This window comes from Microcebus murinus, chromosome 27 (genome assembly GCF_040939455.1).
Source record: "Microcebus murinus isolate Inina chromosome 27, M.murinus_Inina_mat1.0, whole genome shotgun sequence".
NCBI lineage: Eukaryota > Metazoa > Chordata > Mammalia > Primates > Cheirogaleidae > Microcebus > Microcebus murinus.
Window position 1 is genome coordinate 3,506,583 of NC_134130.1, and position 26,275 is coordinate 3,532,857.

Consider the following 26,275-nt stretch of genomic DNA (forward strand, 5'->3'; position numbering starts at 1 on the left):
CGTCATTCTCACTGTGATCCTACGAGCTTGACAGTTTATTGTCTCATGCACAGGACATCGGAAGCTTCGTTCATTTCATAAACTTTCCCAAGGTCAGAGGTAAAAGGAGAGTAAATTGGGGTTCCCAAGACAGCACTCTTAACAGCCGTGTGTTGGTGCCGCACTACAGCTCTGCACACAGCGGGGAGTTGAAGCAGTTGCTATGTGGGTCATGGCACGTGGGTCAGGACAGAGGTTGTGCAGGCACTGGAACGTCATGTATGGTGCTGTCCCTCTTGAAGTCAAACAGCTGCTGAGGATCACACTAGAACCCCACGTCCCACGACAAGGATTCTGGAGATGGAATGGCAGGGGGGATTGGAGGTTGCCAAACTTTTCCTATAAAGGGCCAGATGGTCACTATTTGTGGCTTTGCAGGCCACATGGTCTCTGTTGCAACAACTCAACATTGACCTTGTAAGATGAAAGCAGCATTGATAATATGTGAATGAGTTAGTGTGCTTGTGTTTCAATAAAACTTTATTTACAAAAACAAAGAGTGGACTAGATCTGGCCATAGGTCGTGGTTTGCAACCTTGGAACAGAAGTCAGGTGTGGAAGGTTTCCTGCCCACTGAGTGTTGGCCATTTCTTGTTCCTTTTACCAGATTCATAAGGCCAGGTCCCCTTTCAGAGAAAGTTACACTATCGTTGCCAACATAAGTCAGAACGGGAGACAAAGTCTTTGGGCAACAGAATTCTTGGTACACAGAAGCTGCTTATTTAGTGTTGTGTGTCTTTATGGTTGTAGTTGTATTTATTATTATTTTTATTCTCCTCATTATCACCATGAAAACATTTATCAAGCTTTAACTCTTTGCTAAGAATTCTACCCCAAAATGTTATGCACATTATCTCATTTAATCTTTCCTACAAGTTCTGGTTAGGGAAACTACAACATTCTGGTGGAAAAAAATCAAAGAGTCAAAATAAATTGGAAGAACATCTCATGTTTAGGAATAGAAAGATTCCATATTGTGAAGATGTCAGTTCCTTTCAACTTGATCTATAGATGCAACACATTCCCAATCAATTCCCAGAAAATTATGGTGTGCATATTGATGTGGTGATTCTAAAGTTTACAGAAAGGAGGCAAAAGACCCGGAATAGCTAACACAATATCTAAGGAGAGCAACAAAGGCAGAGGACTGGCATCGCCTCATTTCAGGACTCGGTGGATACCTCCTGCATCATTTAATCTCTCCAGTACTTCAATGAGCTCCACTTCACACTTTGGGAAACTGAGGCACAGAGGATACAGCTCGTGTCAGGCGAGGACCCGCAGATGACTCCCTCTGAGATTCTGGTTGTGAACCAAGCGGCCCCCGGCACTGTTCACATCCTGCTGTGGGAGCCGCAGCCGAGCTCCCCCCTTCTCCCGAGGAACAGGCAGCTGACGCGTCTCTGTCTCTCCACAGCTGCTGGCTCAGGCTGGAGAAAGGGTTCATCTGGAGCTTCCTGGGGCCGGTGGGCGCCATCATCTTGGTAGGTGTAGTTATTATGGGTGGGCCTGCCCTGGGTTGGCCAAGCACTTATCTGCTCTTATCTTAGAGCAGAAATGAGATAGAGATGAGGAAACAAAGACCCTTTGAGAAGGCTCAACCCCTCTTCCTTAAGATACTGTCTTCACTTGTCCCTCTCTGCTCTGTTCCCTCTGGCTCAATAGTTGCTCTGATATATTAAATAACATAACCATCTACTGGGGATTCTGTTCAAAACTTCGCATCCGTTCATTCAATGGATATTTGGCGAGTGTCCTCTCTGCACAGGGTGACTGGTGTTTTCCTGGTTGCCAGGAACTTCCTTATTTTACCTGTCGCCTGGCTTAGAAGTTAATAGGACCCTTCCGCTTTCAAAGTGTCCTGGTTTGAACAAAGTATATGCTCAACTCAAACCAAGTGCCAAGTGCTCCAAGGTATATACCATGTGTCATCTGCAATGGACCAGAGTATATGTCCACAGCATCCTATTAAGCCTGTACCGTTTGGGAAAAGATTCTTAGGTCGGTGGATTGCATGAAATGGCCTGAAAAGAAAGTTCAAACTCATTTTTATGATGTTTCCACAGATAAACCTGGTGTTCTACTTCCAAATTCTGTGGATTTTGAGAAGCAAACTTTCCTCCCTCAATAAAGAAGTTTCCACCATTCAGGACACCAGGTAAGAAGGTTCTAGAATCTGCAATACCCAGAGATTTTCCCTCTATGACTATTCTTCCTTGGAAAGAGAAAAAAAGCATTTAAAATATGACAGAAATGCTCCTAGCACTCCATAAACAGTATGCGAGGGACACCTTCTAGAAGAAGTAAAAACTATGGTTTTGGGGTAACTCAACCCACTCCTTTACTTCTTAACATTAATCAAGTATCCTCTTTGTCCGATGCACTCTGTGTATGAAATCAATGCCAAAATTGACTTACCCTTTTCCCCATGAAAGTCTATCTACTTCTGGACACTGTTCTCCTTGGTTGTGGAAACCCAATTGTCATTAATACCAATCTAAAGTATTAAGAATAATGATAGGCCGGGCGCTGTGGCTCACGCCTGTAATCCTAGCTCTTGGGAGGCCGAGGCGGGCGGATTGCTCAAGGTCAGGAGTTCAAAACCAGCCTGAGCAAGAGCGAGACCCCGTCTCTACTATAAACAGAAAGAAATTAATTGGCCAACTGATATATATATATAAAAAATTAGCCGGGCATAGTGGCGCATGCCTGTAGTCCCAGCTACTCGGGAGGCTGAGGCAGAAGGATTACTCGAGCCCAGGAGTTTGAGGTTGCTGTGAGCTAGGCTGACGCCACGGCACTCACTCTAGCCTGGACAACAAAGTGAGACTCTGTCTCAAAAAAAAAAAAAAAAAAGAATAATGATGACGGCTGGGCGTGGTGGCTCACGCCTGTAATCCTAGCACTCTGGGAGGCCGAGGCGGGCGGATCACTCAAGGTTAGGAGTTTGAAACCAGCCTGAGCATGAGCGAGACCCCGTCTCTACTAAAAATAGAAAGAAATTAATTGGACAACTAAAATATATAGAAAAAATTAGCTGGGCATAGTGGCGCATGCCTGTAGTCCCAGCTACTTGGGAGGCTGAGGCAGGAGGATCACTTGAGCCCAGGAGATTGAGGTTGCTGTGAGCTAGGCTGACACCATGGCACTCACTCTAGCCTGGACAGCAAAGTGAGACTCTGTCTCAAAAAAAAAAAAAAAAAAAAAAAAAAAAAAGAATAATGATGACAACAATATTAGTAGGAACGTGGTAGAGACAGGGCATTTATCAATACTATTTCATGGAATGCTTCTAACTCCAACTTGTGTGGAAGATGTGACTAACGTCCCCACTGATGATATTAATAATAGCTCACTGCTCACCTTACCCACAAGTGGGTAAATATCTTGCATCAGTGAGTCACAAAGTGGATAAAACTTAAAGGAATATCTTTCCAATTTCAGCCCTTGGCTGTGGTCTCATCTACTTATCAGACCAAACTGAACCTCTTGTAGCCTCAGTTTCCTCAATCCTATATGTGACATCAGAGTGTCACTTTTCTTAATGCTTCCCTAGCCCTACACGTGTGTGCACGAGTGCACGTGCACATGCCAATACACACACACATGCACACACACTCTCACACACATCAGCTCTCCCTGCCAGCTGCCATCGACAGTCCCTCTCCGTCATACCAAGCACAATTTTTGTCTGAAGAAATCCAACACCGCATTATCTTCTGAAGTCAGAACATCATCATCATCCAAATATTTTTAATACAAGTTTCTAGAAGCATCTCCCACCAATCTTCCAGTAACTCCAGGTAGAAGACTTTGCACATAGATCAAATCATTTCCAAGAATTGGGGAAAAGGTTATTCTCAGTGATCCACAGTGACTGGCAGCGTGAGTTCCACCTTAGCCTCCAGCTGGGTGACCTTGTGTTAGTCAGGAAACTGCACCGGGTTGTCGTGAGGTCGGAATAAGCTAGTGCACGCAAGGCTTGAGGCACACTGATGTGAACCGAATGTGGGGTGAGTACCTGATCAACAGCAGTCATTATTACTCTCTTTCCCCCAGGGTCATGACGTTCAAAGCCATTGCCCAGCTCTTCATGCTGGGATGTTCCTGGGGCCTTGGCTTTTTCATGGTTAAAGAAGTAGGGGAGACAGTTGGTTCAGTCATGGCCTACTTCTTCACCATCGTCAACGTCCTGCAGGGGGTGCTGCTCTTTGTGGTCCATTGTCTCCTGAATCGCCAGGTAAGGCTCCTTATTCCATTTCTCATCATCCTACCCCCAGCGTCTGGGGATGGTTGTTCACATGCTCCCCCTTCCCCGGCCTTTAATTTTGGGGCTGTCTTGAGTGTGAAAAGAGGGTTTAGGCGCTGTGTGGGTGTGCCGTGCGCCTTCGGTTTCATCTGGTCAGCATCCTTTTCTGCAACCTAGGAATCTGAATTTAAACACAATGAATCCACACGAGCATGACCAAGATTAAACAGAAAACTAATGAAAGATGGTTAGAGAGTAGGGCGTGGTGTCTTTTGGATCTTTAGTCTCCCGTTTCAGGCTCCTTTCTCCCAAACCCAGCTCCGGGTGTAACAGGAGCCTCTGTACTCCTCAACCTCGCAGGTGCGAATGGAATACAGGAAGTGGCTCCGTGGGATGCGGAAAGGGGTGGAAATGGAAAGCATGGAGTTGTCTCGCTCCACCACCCACACTAAAGAGGTACGGCCAGCTCACCTGGGGACCCTCGTCTGAAGCCAACGTCTCCTGCTCCCAGAAGCTTCCTGCTTCTTTGATTCGAAAGAAAAGAGAAATTGCACCAAGTTCCTGCGTTATGCAGCTCAAGTTTCTGCATTTGAGACCCAAACCAGAGAACTCTTCCTTCTATACCTCCTTCCTCCCTCCCTCCCTCCCTCCCTCCCTTCCTTACTTCCTTCTTTGCTTCCTTCCTTCTTTCCTTCCTTCCTTCCTTCCTTCCTTCCTTCCTTCCTTCCTCCCTCCCTCCCTCCCTCCTTCCCCCCCCCTCCCTCCCTTTCTTCTTTCCTTTCATCCACAAATATCAAAAGGAAATTGAACACAAAAGTTTAGATGTATTTAACAACATTCATTTAACAAATATTTACTGTCCCCTGCGTGTAGGTGCTAGGGAACCTTCAGCGGACACGTTGACAAAGTCCTCGTCCTCGTGGACCTAACATGCTAGTAGTGGGGGGTGGCAGACAACAAAACAGAAAAGGTGACTTTTATGGCATATTAGAATGTGATAAATGCTACAGAAAAAAAATCTAGAGCAATAGAGAACGGATTGCATGGGGTGAGAGGAGTCCAGGTGTAAATAAGGCAGCCACAGTGAGACTCAATGAGAAGGTGACACCTGAGTGAAAACTCGAAGGCTGTGCGTGATAAAAGTGACCTCTGGTTTGTAAGACTGTCTACATTTGCAGGACTATGAACAGACTCTAAGTGCTGTGGTTGGAAGCCACAGATTCCTGAGGGCTGTGACTCTTGTCACTGGGCTGGTCCCTTGCAGCGGCCTGGGTGTTACCAGAGACATGAGCTTTATCTGGGACACGGAGCTTCTAAGCCAGGGTAGCTACTGCACCTGCCATCGTGAGGATTAAATGATGTGAAATATGTTAAGTGCTCAGAATGCTGCTTAGCACCATAGCACTGTCCCTGTAAATGCTTGTCCCAAGATAGTAACACAAACCGTTATAGCTGGTGGGTTTTAGAGGCAAAATGGTAGTAGAGTCGTATATGGGGACATATTTAGTGTGGTTGAAACCTCACAGAAATCCTAGCCTGTCATTTCTAGGCAAGATAGAAGTTTTAGCTCATTTCTGAGATGCTAATTTCTCTTTCACTCTTTCTCCTTATGATCTCCCCCCAAGTAGGAAGGACCAGAGAAGTCATCAGAAGTCTCTCCTAGAGGAGACACCACAGGGACCCCCGCACAGCCTCCAATTTATTCTGTCTCTGCTTCTTGGCTGAGGAAGGAGAACTGACCTGCTCATTGCCGGCGCCCCCCTGTGGTCAGATATGGATTGGGAAAATGCCACCATTACCATCTTTGCCTGTGAGAAGCCCGGACTCATTTCCCTAGCTTGGCTTTTTGTCTGCATAGAAAGATCAGGGCATGCAGGAGAATTTTCAGTTCCAGAATCCAATAGTGTGGCACGTGCAACTGTGTCCAGAGGATGCCTTTTAATGAGGAGGGGTAAACTGGGTTTTCTTCTTCCTGCTACGGTCACCTTGCCTGAACCTCTTGAGCGGGGGTCTGGATTCAGCTCCTGGTCCCTCCCTGGCCTCTCTGCTACATTTTATTCTCCGGGAGATCTTGCATTGTCACTCCACATAATGCAACCATTCCCATATGCCTAAATATGAAAAAAGGGGGTTACATTCTTGCAAATGCAAAAATACACCACCATCCCAGGTTAGGGGCACCTTCTCCCTGAACAGAATCTTTTGTCCAAAGACAAAACAAACAAACAACTTTTTGTCCTAAGAGACTTTGCCCATTTTCTCTGCCAGAGACATTTTTGAACCTTACATGTATACCTGGGTGAAAGATCATTTTGTTTTCTAGTGTCATCTTGAACATGTCCCAGCACAAACGCCCTTGAAACAAAGTAACCAGTGGTTTGGCCTGATTTGTTTTGTTTTTACCATTTCTAATTACTTTTCCAAAGTGATTGGTTTGTAGATGTGTTTTTCAGCACATTAAAAAAAAAAATGTTTGGGTGACTTTGTTCTCAGAGGATATTTCCAAAAAAGAATTTTAAATGACAAAATGACTGTCATTGTTAAAATAGCAGGCAAGAGTCACCGTCATTTATTTGGAGAAATTTCAGGTGTGGGTTTTGGGGTAGTGGATGAAGGATTGTGGCCTGTTCAGCTTAATGTTTCCTCCCTCATGACAGCAATGTAAACAGTGTAAGATCCACGCCACCTGCTGGCCTTGAAATGATGTGATTCCTTTTGAAAAGGAAGGGTTTAGGGTTATTCACATGGTTTTGAAATGTGTGCACGAGGTTCGACTTTTCATATTGCATAACTTAAACTCTGCACAATTTAAACTTGCATGAAGCCAGGCAAGGTGGCTCACACCTGTGATCCTAGCTGTAAGGGAGGCCAAGGCAGGAGGATTGCTTCAGTTCAGGAGTTCGAGACCAGCCTGAGCAAGAGTGAGACCCCGTTTCTACAAAAAATAGAAAAACTAGCTGAGCATGGTGGCTGCACCCTTAGTCCCAGCTACTCAGGAGGCTGAGGCAGGAGGATCACTTGAGCCCAGGAGTTGGAGGTTGCTGTGAGCTAGGCTGATGCCACATCACTCTAGTCTGGATGACATAGTGAGACTCTGTCTCAAAACAAAACAAAACTTGTCTGAAATGCAAACTTCCTGGGCAGTTGACAAATCATTCATTCATGTTGCTATTGCTGTCTGGTCCAAGACAGTTGCAAAAAAACAGAATAAATAATACCGCAAGTTTGGATTCAGTCTTCTCTATCAAACATTTTTCCTTCATGGAAAAATGAGGAGGCTGCCTTCTTTCTTCCCTCCTCCTCCCATTCCTTTGCATTCTTTTCAAGAACCAGCCTGCCTTCTACTTCCTTCCAAACCCTTTTCTTATTCAGGCTCTCAAGGTAAATCCATCCTTTTTACTCAATGCATTAAGGACTGCGCAACATGACTCACCCCACATGCGCTGTGCTGTTTCACAAACAGTGTTACGTCTGCTCATACACCATGCTTCCCTGGATTATAGACTTCTCGAAGGCAAGGACGGAGATGACAAATTAAATGTGCCTTGCCTTCACTTAATCATCATTTCTCAAGCTATGAACTATTGATACTTTGGGCTGATGGTTCCTTGTTTGCAAGGGGCTGGTCTTTGCATTGTAGGATGTTTAGCTGCACCTCTGCTGTCTCCTCCCTGGATGCCAGCAACATTCCCCGGCTGTCATGGCAACCAGAGATGCCTCCGGGCAACAAAAATGCCCCCCAGTTGAAAACCATTGGTCCAGAGATTAGTTCGTAGCGAACTGCAAACTGGCAGTAATAACTACAGATGGATCAGGTCAAAAATTTTGAGCAAGAAAAATGGGGAAAAACAACATCAGTGCAATGTGCATTTGTTGGTTGGTGGGACCAGACCTGATCCCAACTTTCAAGGATTAAAATTGTATAATATGAACATAAGTTGCTAACATTTAACCTTGTCTTTCAGTTACGAGGAACTAAGTAATAACTGAATTCTACCTTGAGTTTTCTTTGCTTTTTTTTTTATACTTACTTTTGCCCTTTGTTTGATGTATATAAATTTATGGAGTATAAGTGCAATTTTGTTATTGCATAATGGTCCAGTCAGAGGTTTTAGGGTGTCTATCATCTGAATAATGTACACTGTACCTGTTAAGTAATTTCTCATGCTCCATCACCTCTCTTCCCTTGCCCTCCCAAGTCTCCTTTGTCTGTCATTCCACGCTGTGTGTCCATGTGTATACACATTTTTTAGCACCTACTTATGAGTGACAACATGCGATATTTGCCTATGTCCAGCGTGTTTCACTTAAGATAATGACCTCCAGTTCCACCCATGTTTTCTTTGAACTTCTCTGAGACCTGGTATCTTACAGGGTTGCTAGAGGTAAGAAAATATAATGAAAAAAAATCATGGAAAAGCTATGAATAGAAGCTTATTTAATAAATACTGCTATTGGTTGGTTGTTGAATGCTTAATAAATAAAATGTATTTTTATTAATCACTTTCTGCATATTCTGTGTTTGTTCTAATTCATTATGGCCAGCATGCTGCCTGGGTCAATAGATGCTCAATACATTCCAATAAATAATTCCTGTCTCCCTGAAATGTGTAAAACCAGACTGTGACCCCACCACCACTGAGAGTCCACCTGCTCAAGGCTTCTTGGGAGTGGCTCCGGGCCATGGTCCTCAAACTTGGCTCAGAATAAACCTCTTTAAATTATGTTACAGAGTGTGGCTTCTTTTCTGTTAACACGGGACAACTTTTCTCTTAGGTGGTGAATGTTAAACATCCATTTTCTTAGGTTCTAGAACAGTCACACTATCACCCTATCCAGCTGGAGTGGCCGGCCACAGGGCTGGTGGCGGGAGGTGCATGTCCCGAGGAGAGTGGCGGGTCTGACTTTCCAAGTTGTGTTGAAATAAAAGACAATTAATATTGTTGCCATTTCGATTTGCTTCTAGATGCAATGTTTAATTTCTTTGGAACCAAAAAAGGACATTTAAAGAGGTGGTTCTCAATGATGGGTGATTTTGGGACCACCCAGGGGCATGGTCAGCAACGTACGGGGACATTTTTGGCTATCCCTACCCAGGGTTAGGGTACTGCTGCCCCCTAGTGGGTGGAGGCCAGGAGTGCTGTTCGACATCCTACAAGTGCGAAGACCAGCCCTTTGCAAACAGGGAACCATCCAGCCCAAAGTGTCAACAGTGCAGAGCTTGAGAAATGATGATTAAGGGAAGGCAAGGCACATTTAATTTGTCATCTCTGTCCTTGCCTTCGAGAAGTCTATAATCCAGGGAGGCATGACGTACGAGCAGGCGTAACACCGTTTGTGAAACAGCACAGCGCATGTGGGGTGAGTCGTGTTGCGCAGTCCTTAATGCATTGAGTAAAAAGGATGGATTTACCTTGAGAGCCTGAATAAGAAAAGGGTTTTGAAGGAAGTAGAAGGCAGGCTGGTTCTTGAAAAGAATGCAAAGGAATGGGAGGAGGAGGGAAGAAAGAAGGCAGCCTCCATGTGGGGAGGAAGGAAAAATGTTCGATAGAGAAGACTGAATCCAAACCTGCAGTATCATTTATTCTGTTTTTTTGCAACTGTCCTGGACCAGACAGCAATAGCAACATGAATGAATGATTTGTCAACTGCCCAGGAAGTTTGCATTTCATGCAAGTTGTTTTGTTTTGTTCAGGTTTTGGTTTTTTGAGACAGAGTCTCACCCTGTTTCCCAGGCTAGAGTGCAGTGGCATCATCATAGCTCCCTGCCGCCTCCAACTCCTGGGCTCAAGTGTTCCTCTTGCCTCAGCCTCCCGAGTAGCTGGGACTACAGGCTTGCACTACCATGCCCAGCTGAGTTTTATATTTTTGGTAGAGATGAGTGAGATCTCTCCCTTGCTCAGGCTGGTCTCCAATTCAAGCACTTCTCCCATCTCAGCCTCTCAAAGAGCTAGGATTACAGGTGTGAGCCATCCTGCCTAGCCTCGTGCAAGTTTTAGGCAATATAAAAAGTCCCACTTCGTGCACACATTTCAAACACACATGAGTAGCCCTAAACTCTCCTTTTCAAAAGGAATCACATCATTTCCAGGCCAGCAGGTGGGGTGCATCACACACTGTTTACATCGTTGCCATGTGGGAGAGATACTTGAGCTTATTAAGCAGAACAGGGCACAAGCTTTTGGTCACAACCCAAAAACCACACATGAGATTTCTTCAGATAAATGACAGTGACTGATATTTTAACACTGATGGTCATTTTGCTGTTTAAAATCTTTTTGGAAATATCCTCTGATAACAAAGTCACCCACACATTTATTTATTTATTTCAGCATATTATGGGGGTACAAATGTTTAGGTTACATCTATTGGCTTTACCCCACCTGAGTCAGAGCTTCAAGCGTGTTCATCCCCCAGACGGTGTGCACTGCACCCATTAGGTGTGAATATACCCCTCCCACCTCTCCCCTCCCACCTGCCCAACACCCGATGAATGTTATTGCTATACATGCACTTAAGTGCTGATCAGTTAATACCAATGTGATGGTGAGCACAGGTGGTGCTTGTTTTTCCTAGGCAAAGAATTTATGAAGAAGACCCCACACATTGATTAATGTGCAAAAAAAAAACCCAAACCACATCTACAAAGCAATCACTTTGGAAAAGTAACCAGAAATGGTAAAATGAGACCCATCAGGCCAAACCACTGGTTACTTCGTTTTAGGGGCATTTGTGCTGGGACATGTTCAAGATGACACTAGAAAAAAAAAAAAAGATCTTTCACTCAGGTATACATGTAAGGTTCAAAAATGTCTCCGGCAAAGGAAATGGGCAAAGTACCTTTGAACAGGAAGATTTTTTTCCTGGTTTTTGGACAAAAGATTCTGTCCAGGTACAATGTGCCTATAAGCTGGGATAGTGGTGTATTTTTGCATTTGCAAGAATGTAAACCCCCCCCTTTTTTTTCATATTTAGCCATATGGGAATGGTTGCATTATGTGAACTGGAGTGATAATGCAAGATCTTCTGGAGAATAAAATGTAGCAGACAGGCCAGAGAGAGACGACAAGCTGAATCCAGACATCTGCTCAGGAGTTTCAGACAAGGTGACTGAAGAGGAAGAGGAAAATCCACTTTTCTCCTCCTCATTAAAAGGCATCCTCTGGACACAATTGCACGTGCCACACTCTTGGATTCTGGGACTCAGAATTCTCCTGCATGCCCTGTTCTTTCTATGAAGATTAAAAGCCAAAAGAGGTTTCACAGGCAAAGATAGAAAAGGTGCCATTTTTCCAGACCATATCTGACCACAGGGGGGCGCCGGCAATGAGCAGGTCAGTTCTCCTTCCTCAGCCAAGAAGCAAAGACAGAGTAAATTGGAGGCGGTGCTGGGATCCATGTGGTGTCTCTTCTAGGAGAGACTTCTGATGACTTCTCTGGTCCTTCCTAATTGGGGGGGGGGAGATCATAAGGAGAAAAAGTGCAAGACAAATTAGCATCTCAGAAATGAGCTAAAACTTCTATCTTGCCTAGAGATGGCAGGCTAGGATTTCTGTAAGGTTTACAGCTCACTAAAGATGTCCTCATATACAACTCTATTAACTTTTTGCCTCCAAAATGCAACCCACCAGCTTTAATGGACTGTGTTATTATCCTGGGACAAGCATTTACAGGCACAGTGCTATGGTGCTAAGCAGCATTCCAAGTATTCAACATATTTCATATAATTTAATCCTCACGATGGCAGGTGCAGCAGCTACCCAGGCTTAGAAGCTCCGTGTCCCAGATAAAGCTCATGTCTCTTGTAATATCCAGGCCACTGCAAGGGACAAGCCAAGTTACAAGAGTCCCAGCACTCAGGTAACTATGACCTCCAACCCCAGCACTTAAAGCCTGTTCATAGTCCTGCAAATCTAGACAATTTTTCAAACCAGAGGTCATTTTTATCATGCACGGCCTTCGAGTTTTCACTCAGGTGTCACCTTCTCATTGAGGCTCACTGCGGCTGCCTTATTTACACCTGGACTCCTCTCACCCCATGCAGTCCGTTCTCTATTGCTCTAGATTTTTTTTCTGTAGCATTTATCACTTTCTAACATGCCATAAAATTCACTTTTATGGTTTGTTTTCTACCTCCCTGCCCACCAATAGCATGTTAGGTCCATGAGGGCAAGGACTTTGTCAACATGTCCGCTGAAGGTTCCCTAGCACCTACACGCGGGAGACAGTAAATATTTGTGAAATGAGCATTGCTAAATGCATCTAAACTTTTGTGTTCAATTTCCTTTTGACATTTGTGGATGGAAGGAAAGAAGAAAGGGAGGAAGGGAGGGAAGAAGGAAAGAAGGAAGGAAGGAAGGAAGGAAGGAAGGAAGGAAGGAAGGAAGGAAGGAAGGAAAGAAAAGTTCTCTGGTTTGGATCTCAAACCCAGAAACTTGAGCTGCATGATGCAGGAACCTGATGCAATTTCTCCTTTCTTTCGGATCAAAGAAGCAGGAAGCTCCTGGGAGCAGGAGACATTGGCTTCAGACGAGGGTCCCCAGGTGAGCTGGCCGTACCTCTTTGGTGTGGGTGGTGGAGCGAGACAACTCCATGCTTTCCGTTTCCACCCCTCTCCGCATGCCACTGAGCCACTTCTTGTATTCCATTCGCACCTGCCAGGTTGAGGAGTACAGAGGCTCCTGTTACACCCGGAGCTGGGTTGGGAGAAAGGAGCCTGAAACGGGAGACTAAAGATCCAAGAGACACCACGCCCTACTCTCTATCACTCTTCCATTAGTTTTCTGTTTAATCTTGGTCATGCTCGTGTGGATTCATTGTGTTTAAGTTCAGATTCCTAGGTTGCAGAAAAGGATGCAGACCAGATGAAACCGAAGGCGCACGGCACACCCACGCAGTGCCTAAACCCTCTTTTCACACTCAAGACAGCCCCAAAATTAAAGGCCGGGGAAGGGGGAGAATGTGAACAACCATCCGCTGAGACGCTGGGGGTAGGATGATGAGAAATGAAACAAGGAGCCTTACCTGGCGATTCAGGAGACAATGGACCACAAAGAGCAGCACCCCCTGCAGGACGTTGACGATGGTGAAGAAGTAGGCCATGACTGAGCCAACTGTCTCCCCTACTTCTTTAACCATGAAAAAGCCAAGGCCCCAGGAACATCCCAGCATGAAGAGCTGGGCAATGGCTTTGAACGTCATGACCCTGGGGGAAAGAGAGTAATAATGACTGCAGTTAATCAGGTACTCACCCCACATTCAGTTCACATCAGTGTGCCTCAATGCCTTGAGTGCAGTAGCTTATTCCGACCTCACGACAACCCGGTGCAGTTCCTGACTAATACAAGGTCACCCAGCTAGAGGCTAAGGTGGAACTCATGCTGCCAGTCACTGTGGATCACTGAGAATAACGCTTTTCCCCAACTCTTGGAAATGATTTGATCTATGTGCAAAGTCTTCTACCTGGAGTTACTGGAAGATTGGTGGGAGATGCTTCTAGAAACTTGTATTAAAAATATTTGGATGATGATGATGTTCTGACTTCAGAAGATAATGCGGTGTTGGATTTCTTGAAACAAAAATTGTGCTTGGTATGACGGAGTGGGACTGTCGATGGCAGCTGGCAGGGAGAGCTGATGTCTGTGAGAGTGCGTGTGCATGTGTGTGTGTATTGGCATGTGCGCGTGCACTCGTGCACACACGTGTAGAGCTAGGGAAGCATTAAGAAAAGTGACACTCTGATGTCACGTATAGGATTGAGGAAACTGAGGCTACAAGAGGTTCAGTTGGTCTGATAAGTAGATGAGACCACAGCCAAGGGCTGAAATTGGAAAGATATTCCTTTAAGTTTTATCCACTTTGTGACTAACTGTTGCAAGATATTTACCCACTTGTGGGTAAGGTGAGCAGTGAGCTATAATTAATATTATCAGTGGGGACGTTAGTCGCATCTTCCACATAGGTTCGAGTTAGAAGATTCCATGAAACAGTATTGATAAGGGCCCTGTATCTACCACGTTCCTACTAACATTAGTTGTTGTCATCATTATTCTTAATACTTTCAATTGGTATTGATGAGAATTGAGTTTCCACAACCAAGGAGAACAGTGTCCAAAAGTGGGGAAAAGAGTAATAGGGAAAAGGGTAATGTCAATTCTGGCATTGATTTCATACAGAGAGTGCATTGTACAAAGAAGACACTTGATAAATGTTAAGAAATAAAGGAGTGTGTTGAGTTACCCAAAAACCATAGTTTTTACTTCTTCTAGAAGGTATCCCTCACATGCTGTTTATGGAGTGCTAGGAACATTTCTGTTATATTTCAAATGGTTTTTTCTCTTTACAAGGAAGAACAGTCATAGAGGGAAAAATCTCTGGGTACTGCAGATTCTAGAACCTTCTTACCTTGTGTCCTGAATGGTGGAAACTTCTTTATTGAGGGAGGAAAGTTTGCTTCTCAAAATCCACAGAATTTGGAAGTAGAACACCAGGTTTATCTGTGGAAACATCATAAAAATGATTTTGAACTTTCTTTTCAGGCCATTTCATGCAATCCACCTGGAGGTGGACCTAAGATTCCTTTCCCAAACGGTACAGGCTTATAAGGATGGTATGGACATACGCTCTGGTCTATTGCAGACACACGGTATATACCCTGTAGCACTTGGTAGTTGGTTTGAGAGACTGTATAATTTGTTATTCAAACCAGGACACTCTGAAAGTGGAAGGGTCCTATTAACTTCTAAGCCAGGCGACAGGTAAAATACGGAAGTTCCTGGCAACCAGGAAAACACCTGTCACCCTGTGCAGAGGGGACACTCGCCAAATATCCATTGAATGAACGGATGCGAGGTTTTCAACAGAATCCCCAGTAGATGGTTGTGTTATTTAATATATCAGAGCAACTAGTGAGCCAGAGGGAACAGAGCAGAGAGGGACAAGTGAAGACAGTATCTTAAGGAAGAGGGGTTGAGCCTTCTCAAAGGGTCTTTGTTTCCTCATCTCTATCTCATTTCTGCTCTAAGGTAAGAAACACATTTCACTGTGCTTGGCCAACCCAGGGCAGGCCCACCCCTAATAACTATCACCTACCAAGATGATGACGCCCACCGGCCCCAGGAAGCTCCAGATGAACCCTTTCTCCAGCCTGAGCCAGCAGCTGTGGAGAGACAGAGACGCGTCAGCTGCCTGTTCCTCGGGAGAAGGGGGGAGCTCGGCCGCGGCTCCCACAGCAGGATATGAACAGTGCCGGGGGGCCGCTTGGTTCAGAACCAGAATCTCAGATGGAGTCAGCTGTGGGTCCTCGCCTGACACGAGCTGTGTCCTCTGTGCCTCAGTTTCCCAAACTGTGAAGTGGAGCTCATTGAAGTACTGGAGAGATTAAATGATGCAGGAGCTATCCACCAAGTCCTGAAGTGAGGCGATGCCAGTCCTCTGCCTTTGTTACTCTCCTTATATATTGTGTTAGCTATTCGGAGTCTTTTGCCTCCTTTCTGTAAACTTTAGAATCACCACATCAATATCCACACCATAATTTTCTGGGATTTTGATTGAGAATAGGTTGCAGCCATAGATCAAGTTGAAAGGAACTGACATCTTGACAATATGGAATCTTTCTATTCCTAAACATGAGATGTTCTTCCAATTTATTTATACTCTTTGATTTTTTTTCCACCAGAATGTTGTAGTTTCCCTAAGCAGAACTTGTAGGAAAGATTAAATGAGATAATGGGCATAATATTTTGGGGCAGAATTCCAGGCAAAGAGTTAAAGTTTGATAAATGTTTTCATAGTGATAATGAGAAGAAAAAAATAATAATTCAACTACAATCATAAAGACAAGCAACACTAATTAAGCACCTTCTGTGTACCAGGCATTCTGTTGCCCAAAGACTTTGTCTCCTGTTCTGACTTATGTTGGCAACGATAGTGTAACTTTCTCTGAAAGGGGACCTGGCCTTATGAATCTGGTAAAAGGAATAAGGAATGGCCAACACTCAGTGGGCAGGAAACCTTCCACACCTGAGTTCTGTTCCAAGGGCTGCAAACCATGACCTATGGCCAGATCTAGTCCACTCTTTGTCTTTGTAAATAAAGTTTTATTGAAACACAAGCACACTAACTCATTCACATATTATCAATGCTGCTTTCATCTTACAAGGTCAATGTGGAGTTGTTGCAACAGAGACCGTGTGGCCTGCAGAGCCACAAATAGTGGCCATCTGGCCCTTTATAGGAAAAGGTTGGCAACCTCCAATCCCCCCTGCCATTCCATCTCCAGAATCCTTGTCGTGGAACGTGGGGTTCTAGTGTGATCCTCGACAGCTCTTTGACTTCAAGAGGGACAGCACCATACATGACGCTTCAGTGCCTGCACAACCTCTGTCCTGACCCACGTGCCATGACCCACATAGCAACTGCTTCAACTACCCGCTGTGTGCAGAGCTTTAGTGCGGCACCAACACACGGCTGTTAAGAGTGCTGTCTTGGGAATTCTGACTTGCTCTCCTTTTACCTCTGACCTTGGGAAAGTTTATGAAATGAACGAAGCTTCCGATGTCCTGTGCATGAGACAATAACCTGTCAAGCTCATAGGATCACAGTGAGAATGACGTGAGCTACTGCATCCAGCCAGCGCTAGCTCTGATGCATCCAGGCCTTGGATAGCTGTTAATATTGTTATTCTTTACGTGTTGGGGATTAGTCTCAACCCATTCTTCCTACTCTAGCTCATGTAGCATGCGGGTTCTTATTGTAGGGCCACGGATTTGTTTTACCTGTCCTGAGCTACCTGAAGGTGCATTCAAACTTTTGCGCCTTGTATATTTGTCCAGGGAAAAGGGAGTCTTGCTTTCACCCAAATTCCCAAAGAGATCCAATCCCAAAGATGCTCAGAGCCATTATGCTAGAGATTCCCAATAAATAAAATTCAGGCTTAAGGAAGCACTGATTTGAAGTATGATTGACAATTTGTCCAGGTACAGTGGCTCACGCCTGTAATCCTAGCACTCTGAGAGGCCAAGGTGGGAGGATCACTTGAGGTTCAGGAGTTGAAGACCAGCCCGAATAAGAGCAAAACCCCACCTCTACAAAAAGTATAAAAATTAGCCAGGCATCATGGCATGCACGTGTAATCCCAGCTGCTCTGGAGGCTGAGGCAGGAGGATCTCTTGAGCATAGGAGTTTGAGGTTGCTGTGAGCTATGATCACACCACTGCACTCTAGCCTGGGCAATGGATGAAGACCACGTCTCAAAAGAAAAAATCACAACTGGAAGACGGATTAAATAAACATTTTGATTTCAAACCACATAAGGACTATGGACACGCCCTCCTCCACACACACACACGTTATGCTTACTGAGTGTACGTTCCATAATTTTTGTGTCCAGCTATTGCAGACACAGCGACAATGACAGCCGGGATCCCATAGCCTACAGGGTACATGAACCTCTTCTTGAATCGGCCTGCGCTGGTGTAGTTGGCCACCTTGAGGTTCCTGACGGTGAGGAAGAGGTGCAGCCCTTCGAGGAACATCCAGGCGAAGGCGGCCAGGTACAGGTAGTGCAGCAGCCCTGCGATGACGGAGCAGAGCCCCTGGAGGACAGAGAAGCGTGAGGGCCGTGCAGCAGATGCCACTGGGCCTCGCTAGAGCCTCAGCTCTTAGCATTTCCTGGAAGCTGCCTGGAGTTTCACCTTGAGCACCTGGGACACTTTGCCTGGGGGCAACACGTTTTCTGGGGACTTGTGCTGGCCATTGAAGTCTGCTCATCTCACGCAGGGAGCAAGCCAGAAAGCCACAGAATAGCCGTCCTGGGAGCAAACAGCTCCGCAGTGCATGACAGACAAGATTTGGTAGGTGAATATTCCATTGCCCAAGCCCTTCAGGTGAGCGAGTTCTAAGACACTTGCTCTATGCTGCCCCCTGGAGCGCTCCAGTGGGATTAAGTTCCAGTTGCCCCCAGTGGAAACTTACTTTAAAACACTCCTTAACAAAATGTGGTCTATGTACACCATGGAATACTACTCAGCCACCAAAAAGGATGATGCTGTGCCCTTTGCAACAATTTGGTTGGAACCGAAGAACATTGTCCTAAGTGAAGTATCAACCTTTTAGGCACCTGTGACCAGTTTCATGGAAGACAATCTTTCCATGGACCTGGGTCATGGAAAGGCTTGTGCATTGGGGAATGGCTGTAAATACAGACGAAGCGTCCCTCATCGCCCCCTGCTCACCTCCTGCTGTGCACATAGGGAAGTAAATCTCAAGAAAACCCCAAGCAGTGTGGAAGGGGGCAGAGGGGATGGGTGAAAACCTACCTAATAGGTACAATGAACACTATGTGGGTGACAGGTACACTTTTAACTCTGACTTGAGCATTGCAAAAGTGATCCATGCAACCAAAAACTTATGCACCCCTGTAGTACTTTGAAATAAAAAAAGAAAAACACTTCTATTTAATGACTGTTTTTCCTTCTCTTGTGTCTCTGCCCCCCCCCTGCCCCCCCAGGACCCCCACCCCTCAGATCACGAATAAGCAACTTGCACTCACTTGCTGCAGGATCTGTTTTGGGAATAGAATGTTAATGAGCACATGGAAGGAAACATCCACCACTCACAAATAAATGTAGTTTTAGGGCCACCTGACATCACTTTCCTTAGGTGCAAACACCAGGATCACATGCCATAAATGGAATAACCACACAAATAAATACTAAGAAATTAAACTTTTAACTGTGTCTGGTTGTTGGGGTTTTTTTTTTTTTTTGCTTTTGGTCTATTATAGAAACATTTCAAGTACTACACATTTCTAAACTATCTAAGCCATATATATATATATATCTACATATATATATATTTTTTTAATCAGAAAAGGAAATGCTACAATCCTAGGTTACACTGGGTTCTGATATTTCTTCCCTAGCAGAATGTTTTAAGGTTAGCGGCCCAAATACGTCTAGATCTTATTTAATGACTAAAGTGTCTTTTACATCTTTTTTCAGCTTTATTGATATATGACTAACAAATTTGAAAATTGTATGTAGTAAAGGTGTACAATGTGGTGTTTTGATGTATATAAACCTTCAGCAAAGGATTGATACAATCAAACCAATTAACATAGCCATACTCATATAGCTACCATTTCTTTGAGTGTTATGATGGCAACATTTAAGGTCTACTCTTTTAGCAAATTTTAAGTATAGACATTATTATTTTTAAATTTTATTTTCTAGTAGGTATAATTGGCAAAAATTTTATGTAGTTACAATGTGCAATGGGATTTTATATATGTCTATATATAATACACACACATTGTGGAATAATTATATCTAGCTAATTAACGTATGCATCACCTCACATGCTTATTTTTTATGATGAGAACATTTAAAATCTACTCTCTTCACAATTTTTAAATAGGCCACACATTGGCATAACTACACTCACCATGCTATGCATCAGATATCTAGATCTCATCAAGAGTAACTTGTGATACCTCTACTAACTTGTGCATTTCCAATGACCTCCTATTGAAGGATAAACAGTATTCTATATTCTATTGATGTTTGGCAACTATCAGGAGCACTGATTTTTTTTTTCAAGTTTGCCCTTACACTTCTGTAGGTGAAAACATTCTGAAAACATAAATCATAGTGGGGTTGTATCATCTTGGAAATCACAGAGGCTTAGGCTTAAAGGGAAAACCCAGTTTGGTTTATCTACATCAGAAGAGATTGAAAAGCTCAATTGACTACATCATTCTCTCTTTGCTGTGGGCTGAACTGTTCTTCCAAGTCCAAGGGCTGCAGTTCTAATCCTCAGCACCACATAGTGGGACTGTACTTGGAGACAGGGCCTTTAAAGAGGTGATTAAGATAAAAACGAGGTCATTAGGGTGGGCTTTAATCCAAGCAGACTCACGCCCACATAAGAAGAGGCGGGTAGGGGGTTAGGGCTGGGCGTGGTGGCTCACACCTTAATCCTAGCATCTGGGAGGCTGAAGCAGGAGGATCCCTTGAGCTCAGGAGTTCGAGACCAGCCTGAGCAAGAGCGAGACCCTGTCTTTACCAAAACAAAAAAAAAGAGGAAGAAGAGGCCATTAGGACACAGTCTTGCACAGAGGGTCGACAGTACTCCACAAGCCACGGAGAGAGGCCCCAGAAGAAACCAACCCTGCAGTCACCCAGGTCTCAGGCTTGCACCCTCCGAAACTGTGAGAAAATAAATTTCTATTGTTTAAGTCGCCCAGTCTGCGGTGCTTTGTCATGGCAGCCCCGGTAAAGTACATGCATACACTTTTCTGGAAGTTGTGCTTTATGATCTCTCACAATTCTCCAGACACGTTCACAGATAGAAAGTTCTCCGTTCCACGCGGGTAACAAGACGTCCGTGTCTGGCCATGATAAAGTAACAAGAACTGCATGGACCCTCCCACCTTGAACAGCTAAACGTTGAAGAAAATACACGAGATTGTGAGTTTGGGATACTGGACAGTAGGCAGTGCACACGGCGATTCCTAATAGGACAGACACAGATGAGGTGACTCGCTGAGGCCTCCCGCTCACTTCCAAAGAGGGTCCCCAGATCACAGCCCAGGGAGGGGGACCCCCAAATAAGCCCCAGCAGTCCCGCTGAACTGAGGAAACAGAGTTGAAAGTGTCAGGAGACTGTGACAGGTTCAACTGTGTTTCCCTTCCCCAAATTCATGCATTGAGGTGCTATCCCCCCATCTCAGATGGCAACCTTATTTGGGAAAAAAATCCAAAAGGCTTGCAGATGTCATTATCAATACTTAAGATAAGGTCACACTGCACTCAGGTGGGCCCTCATCTGACATTACTCAGGTCTTTATAGAAAGGGCAAATTTGAACACACACACACACACACACACACACACACACACACACACACCACAAGGAAAACATCATGTGAAGATAAAGACAGAGATGGAGGTGAGGCTTCTACAAGCCCAGGAATGCCAAAGACGGCCGGAAACCACCAGACGCTGGGTGGGGGGGGGACAAGGGACAGGCCCTCCTCTGCAGCCCTGAGCAAGAATCAACACGTCCATGTTTAGACTCCTGGTCTGCAGAACTCTGACACAGTGCGTTTCTGGCGGTTTAGCTACTGAGTACTTGGGTACTTTGTTGTGACAACTCTAGACAGCTAATACAGAGCCCAAGTTAGCTAGAATTGGTGAGGCCAAACACCACAGAGCAGGGAGCCACAGAGGCTGTGGGGGAGAAGGGAAGGAGGAGATTGGCAGAGGATTTCCCTGGAATCTTTGACTGAATCCTTAGCAGTGTCTGCTTGTAAGGAAACCAACCAGACTAGGGACAGCCACCCAGAGAGCAGTGCCTTCCTCTAAGAAAAAAAAAAAAAAAAGACAAACGAGTGCTCTCATAGATTTCTAGATGTGGGACTATACTGCTTTAGAGTTAAAAGCAGCCTTGGAGAACATCTAGTTCCAGTTCTTCCTTAATATTATGATGGCCATGTTCTCAATGAAGGTAAAAAGTAGTGTGGCCGCCTAGCAATGAATCCAAACACTTCGATGTAAATATCTCTTATTTTCCTAAGTCCTTACTAGAGCAGTATGACGGGGACACTGTTTTAGAGAGGAAGTTTAAAAAGAGGAAGTCATTAGAGATCTGTCATAAAACACAGTGACTATATTTAATAACAAGCTATTTTATACTTAAATATTGCTAAGAGAGCAGATTTTAAGTGTTCTCACCACAAAAAATGAGGATGTAATATAAACCATATGTTAGTTAGCGAGATTTAGCCATTCCATAATATACATATATTTCGAATCAACAGATTGTGCACAAAAATATATGTAATCGTTATTGGTTAATTTAAAAAATCTATAACTAAATAAATAAAAAGGGGAAGTCACTTCAACAAGGTCACATGCAAGTAGGATGAAGAGTTGAATTCAAGTGTAGATCACTGTGGAAAATCCACTGGCCACCAAAAATTCAAGTCTCTCCCTGGACTTGCAGATACAGAACATGTATTCCTCACTGGGAAGTGGCTTCCAAGCTAGGGACTACATTTCCCAGCAGCCCTTGCAGGTAAGGGTGACCATGTGACTCAGTTCTAGCCAATAGAATGTGGCATGGGAAAGGATCTCCACCACTTCCTGGTGTGGCCCATAGAAGCCTCCCCCATGGGACTCTACCATGCTCTTTCCCCTCTCCCAGTTGGATAAAATGGAAAGGACGCCAGGGAGAACTTGGAGGCTGTGTATGGACAATGAAGAGCATCAATCAGCCCAAGAATAGCAGACAAACACTCTTAAAGCCTATTTGCTCATCCTCTATTGATGCATAAGGGAAACGGTCACTGCTATTGTGCTGAGCCTCTGACATTTTGGAGTTGACTGTTACGGCAGCTAGTGCTACCCTAATGCCATCAGACTGACTCTCAATCACTTTGCTAAATGGTCCCTCAGCATGGGTCTTGTTCACAGTTATACGGGAGGAGAGCTGACATGGCAACTCATGCTATTTCCCCCTGCACCATCCCACCTGACTAATGCCTCCTTCCCCACCTTATCTCAGGAGAAGATAGCTAGATTAGATTATGACAACATGGTAATTTGGTTGATTGCCTACCTCAGGCTCAGTTTTCTTGATGCCAGTGAGGAAGAGGAGGTGGGCCAGGAGGAGGCAGAGGGAGAGCTGCAGGTGGAGGGTGGTGCTGGTGTTCTGGATGGGCCGGCACAGGAGGAAGGTGAGCACGGCCAGGAAGAGGCACAGCAGGGAGACGATGAGCCCCACGTGGGTGATCACAGTCAGCACAGCATCCTCCTGCAAGCCACCAAAGGAGGAATCTGTTATAGTTTCTAGCTGTGCTGCTGTCTTCCTCATGCAAAGACAGGTGGTGTCCTGAGTTCAGTCCCTGGAACAAATGACTCGACCTCTCTGAGACTGGGTGTTCCCATCTTCAACATAGGGGCAGTAATAGCATTCTCCACACAGGAGTGTTGAAAAACCCAGACAACTAGACCAGTGCTGTCCAGTGGAAATTAGACATGTCTGGGTGGCTGAGGCAGGTGGATCACTTGAGCTCAAGGGTTCAAGACCACCCTGTGCAAAAGTGAAACCCAGTCTCTAGTAAATAGTAAAAAAAATTATCCAGGCATGGTAGCCCAAGCCTGTAGTCCCAGCTACTCGGGAGGCTTAGGCAGGAGGATTGCTTGGGCCCAGTAGTTTGAGGTTGCAATGAGCTGTGATTAGGCCACCACACTCTTGCGCAGGTGACAGAGCGAGACTCTTTCTGTCTAAAAAGAAAAGTAAAGAAATGGGACACTTGAGCTGGGAGCCTTGGGTGTAAGTTAAAAATTTTCTAGTAGCTATAATAACAAAAGTAAAAAGAAACATGAAATGAACAGTATATTTTATTTAACTGAATAGTTTCAAAATATTATCAGTTAAATATAGAATCAGTGTAAATGTAAACAGTTCTTAGTAAGATATACCACATCCTCCTTTTCTCTTCATATTAAGCCTTTGGAATCCAATGGATATTTCTCACTGACGACACATCTCAACTCAGACACTGCATTTTCAGTGGTGAAGGTGAAATGTCGTCCTACCAAACCATAAACTGTGTTTAGCTGAAGAACATTCTACGCTTCTCCAGTTTTTAAATTCAAATCATTAAAAAATAAAATAAAATTAAGCATGTGGTTCATCAGTTGCCCTAGCTACATCCCTGGTGCTCTCTAGCCGCATGTGCCCGGTTATCCCATTGGCCAGCACAACACTCAAAAGGAATATCCATAAAGGCTGGGATTTTTAAAAAATCTGTCTTATTCCCTGTTATTTTCCAAGGCCTGGAGCAATGTGTGGTGTGTAGTAGCCACTTCATAAGTGTTAAAATGAGGCCGTGCATATGAAACATGCAACACAGTGGTTGTCATATAGCAAATGTTCAATACATGGGCTATAAAGGGCTAAAAAGAAATAGTGGGAGAAGGTCAGTAAATTCCCTTAAACATGAGTTTAAATAATTTAACCATCTTAGACTCGGTTGGGACCTGGGAAGTGCAGAGGGCCATGTCCTGTCTTTGGTGACGGCCAGTTGCCTTACTCTGGTCTGAAGGGGAGGTTTAGTTGTGAGTTTCTCTTGCAGAGTGACAGATGGTTTCCATCCCAGAGCTCCCTGGACCTCATCCCTGTAGCGGTTGCCAAGGAAACTCCCCAGTGTCTGAGGGCTTTCCTTGTTAGCTTGAGCTCAGTCTGCCCATGTCCCTGGAAGTGTCAGAGAATCGACATCCCTGGGTGCAGCTCTCAATAAAGGACTAAAGGGAGCTGGAGTGTGAATACCCCAGCACTCTTTCCACTCAGTTAGAAAGACTCTCAGACGTGAGTTCTACACGGATGCCCAGAGTCCCCCAGAATTCGCAAGGTCCAGTGGCCCACAGTGGTGACAGGCATGAAAATGCCCTCTGCATTCGCTTCTGTCTTATTGCCATTTAATTTCCCCAGTTCCCCACTGGGGTGTCCTGGATCCCCTCTCAAGTAAGCGACTACCCCACGGCTCCTTATCTTAGAGTCTTATTCTAAGAAATGCAGAGGATGACCTCACAGCTTCCCGGCCAGAATCAGGTTCGCAGGAGGGGACCAGGAACGTGGGTACCTTGGGGCTAAGAGCCATGAGGACGGCAAAGCTGGACAGGTGGTGGCACTTGCACTGGGTGTGGGAAGCGTTGCTGTGCACGCGATAGCAGCCCTCCGTGGACCAGCCGCCCCCCTCCTCCTGCGAGTCTTCCCAGTAGACACACAGATGTTTTGTTCTCAGACCTCCAGGCTGGAAAAGAGAACAGCGTGAAAGTGGGTCCCTTCCTGGCTTGGTGGTTTCAACTTTATAGGTCACTCGTGCTGTGCTGTGCAAGGGAATTGGATTGGGAGAACGTTTCTCGGGAAGAATCTCACATCACCACACCTGCCAGGGGCTTACCCTTCACTTATCGGCCCCTTCGCTAGCCATCTCAGCCCCCAGGGATTGGGCCTTAGAGACGGCTTCCCCCAGGTTCTAGCCATGGACAGAACCAAGGAGAGGCGCAGGGGAGAGGTCCTTGCAGGAGAGACGGGAGAGTAGTCAGGTGTTCCTTCCTCACTCTCCTTCTGCTCCCGGCTGTGCCTGTCTCAGGCAAGGCGGTCCCTCCTCCTGCCCTCGCTTCATCTGAGCTCAGTAACGCTCCCCACGGCACTGCCTTGTAGTCTCCGGTGTGAGAATGGCTTCCACTTGGGCAGTCTCTGGGCACCTGGGCATTTCTTTCTTCCCCAAATTTATTGAGGGATGATTGACAAACAACTGTGGTATATATTTAAGGGATATTATAGGTTGTACAAAATCATTACCATAATGAAGGTAACTAACACATGCAACACCTGACATAGTTAACTTTGTGTGGGGGAGAGGGGAGGGCAGTCTCTTAGCAAATCTCACCTGTATGATACACCATTGTTATTATTTTTTGAGACAGAGTCTCTCTTTGTTGCCCAGGCTGGAGTGAGTGCCGTGGCATCAGCCTAGCTCACAGCAACCTCAAACTCCTGGGCTCAAGCGATCCTCCTGCCTCAGTCTCCCGAGTAGCTGGGAATATAGCCATGTGCCACCATGCCCGGCTAATTTTTTCTCTATATTTTTAGTTGGCCAATTAATTTCTTCCTATTTATAGTAGAGATGGGGTTTCACTCTTGCTCATGCTGGTCTTGAACTCCTGAGCTCAAGCAATCTTCCTGACTCAGCCTCCCAGAGTGCTAGAGTTACAGGCATGAGCCACTGCGTCCGGCCCATTGTCATTAACCATAGTCACCATGGGTAACATTGTGTCTCCAGAACTTATTCATGTTATAACTTAAAGTGCATCCCCTTCCAGGGGTCCTCAAACTTTTTAAACAGGGGGCCGGTTCCCTGTCCCTCAGACTGTTGGAGGGCGCTGGAGAGCGCGGCGCAGGTTCCACGCATGAG

At 45.2% G+C, this 26,275-nt stretch overlaps 2 protein-coding genes across 2 annotated transcripts in view; one reads left to right on the plus strand and one right to left on the minus strand.

Moving 5' to 3' along the window:
* LOC105869686 (putative adhesion G protein-coupled receptor E4P) overlaps positions 1–9,005 on the plus strand; it is a 35,763-nt gene extending 26,758 nt beyond the window's left edge. Inside the window, exons 15-19 of the mRNA XM_075998140.1 lie at positions 1,457–1,523; positions 2,106–2,197; positions 4,099–4,279; positions 4,649–4,744; positions 5,917–9,005. Of these exons, the coding sequence (XP_075854255.1) occupies positions 1,457–1,523; positions 2,106–2,197; positions 4,099–4,279; positions 4,649–4,744; positions 5,917–6,027 (547 nt within the window). The 3' untranslated portion in view covers positions 6,028–9,005. The remainder of the gene's footprint in view (positions 1–1,456; positions 1,524–2,105; positions 2,198–4,098; positions 4,280–4,648; positions 4,745–5,916) is intronic.
* A 1,586-nt stretch (positions 9,006–10,591) lies between these two features.
* The window catches only part of LOC105869684 (adhesion G protein-coupled receptor E4-like), a 45,057-nt gene continuing 29,373 nt past the window's right edge, over positions 10,592–26,275 (minus strand). The window contains exons 18-25 of the mRNA XM_075997992.1: positions 24,938–25,108; positions 22,909–23,103; positions 17,648–17,883; positions 15,380–15,446; positions 14,693–14,784; positions 13,313–13,493; positions 12,847–12,942; positions 10,592–11,734 (exon numbers count right to left, since the gene is read on the minus strand). Of these exons, the coding sequence (XP_075854107.1) occupies positions 11,624–11,734; positions 12,847–12,942; positions 13,313–13,493; positions 14,693–14,784; positions 15,380–15,446; positions 17,648–17,883; positions 22,909–23,103; positions 24,938–25,108 (1,149 nt within the window). The 3' untranslated portion in view covers positions 10,592–11,623. The remainder of the gene's footprint in view (positions 11,735–12,846; positions 12,943–13,312; positions 13,494–14,692; positions 14,785–15,379; positions 15,447–17,647; positions 17,884–22,908; positions 23,104–24,937; positions 25,109–26,275) is intronic.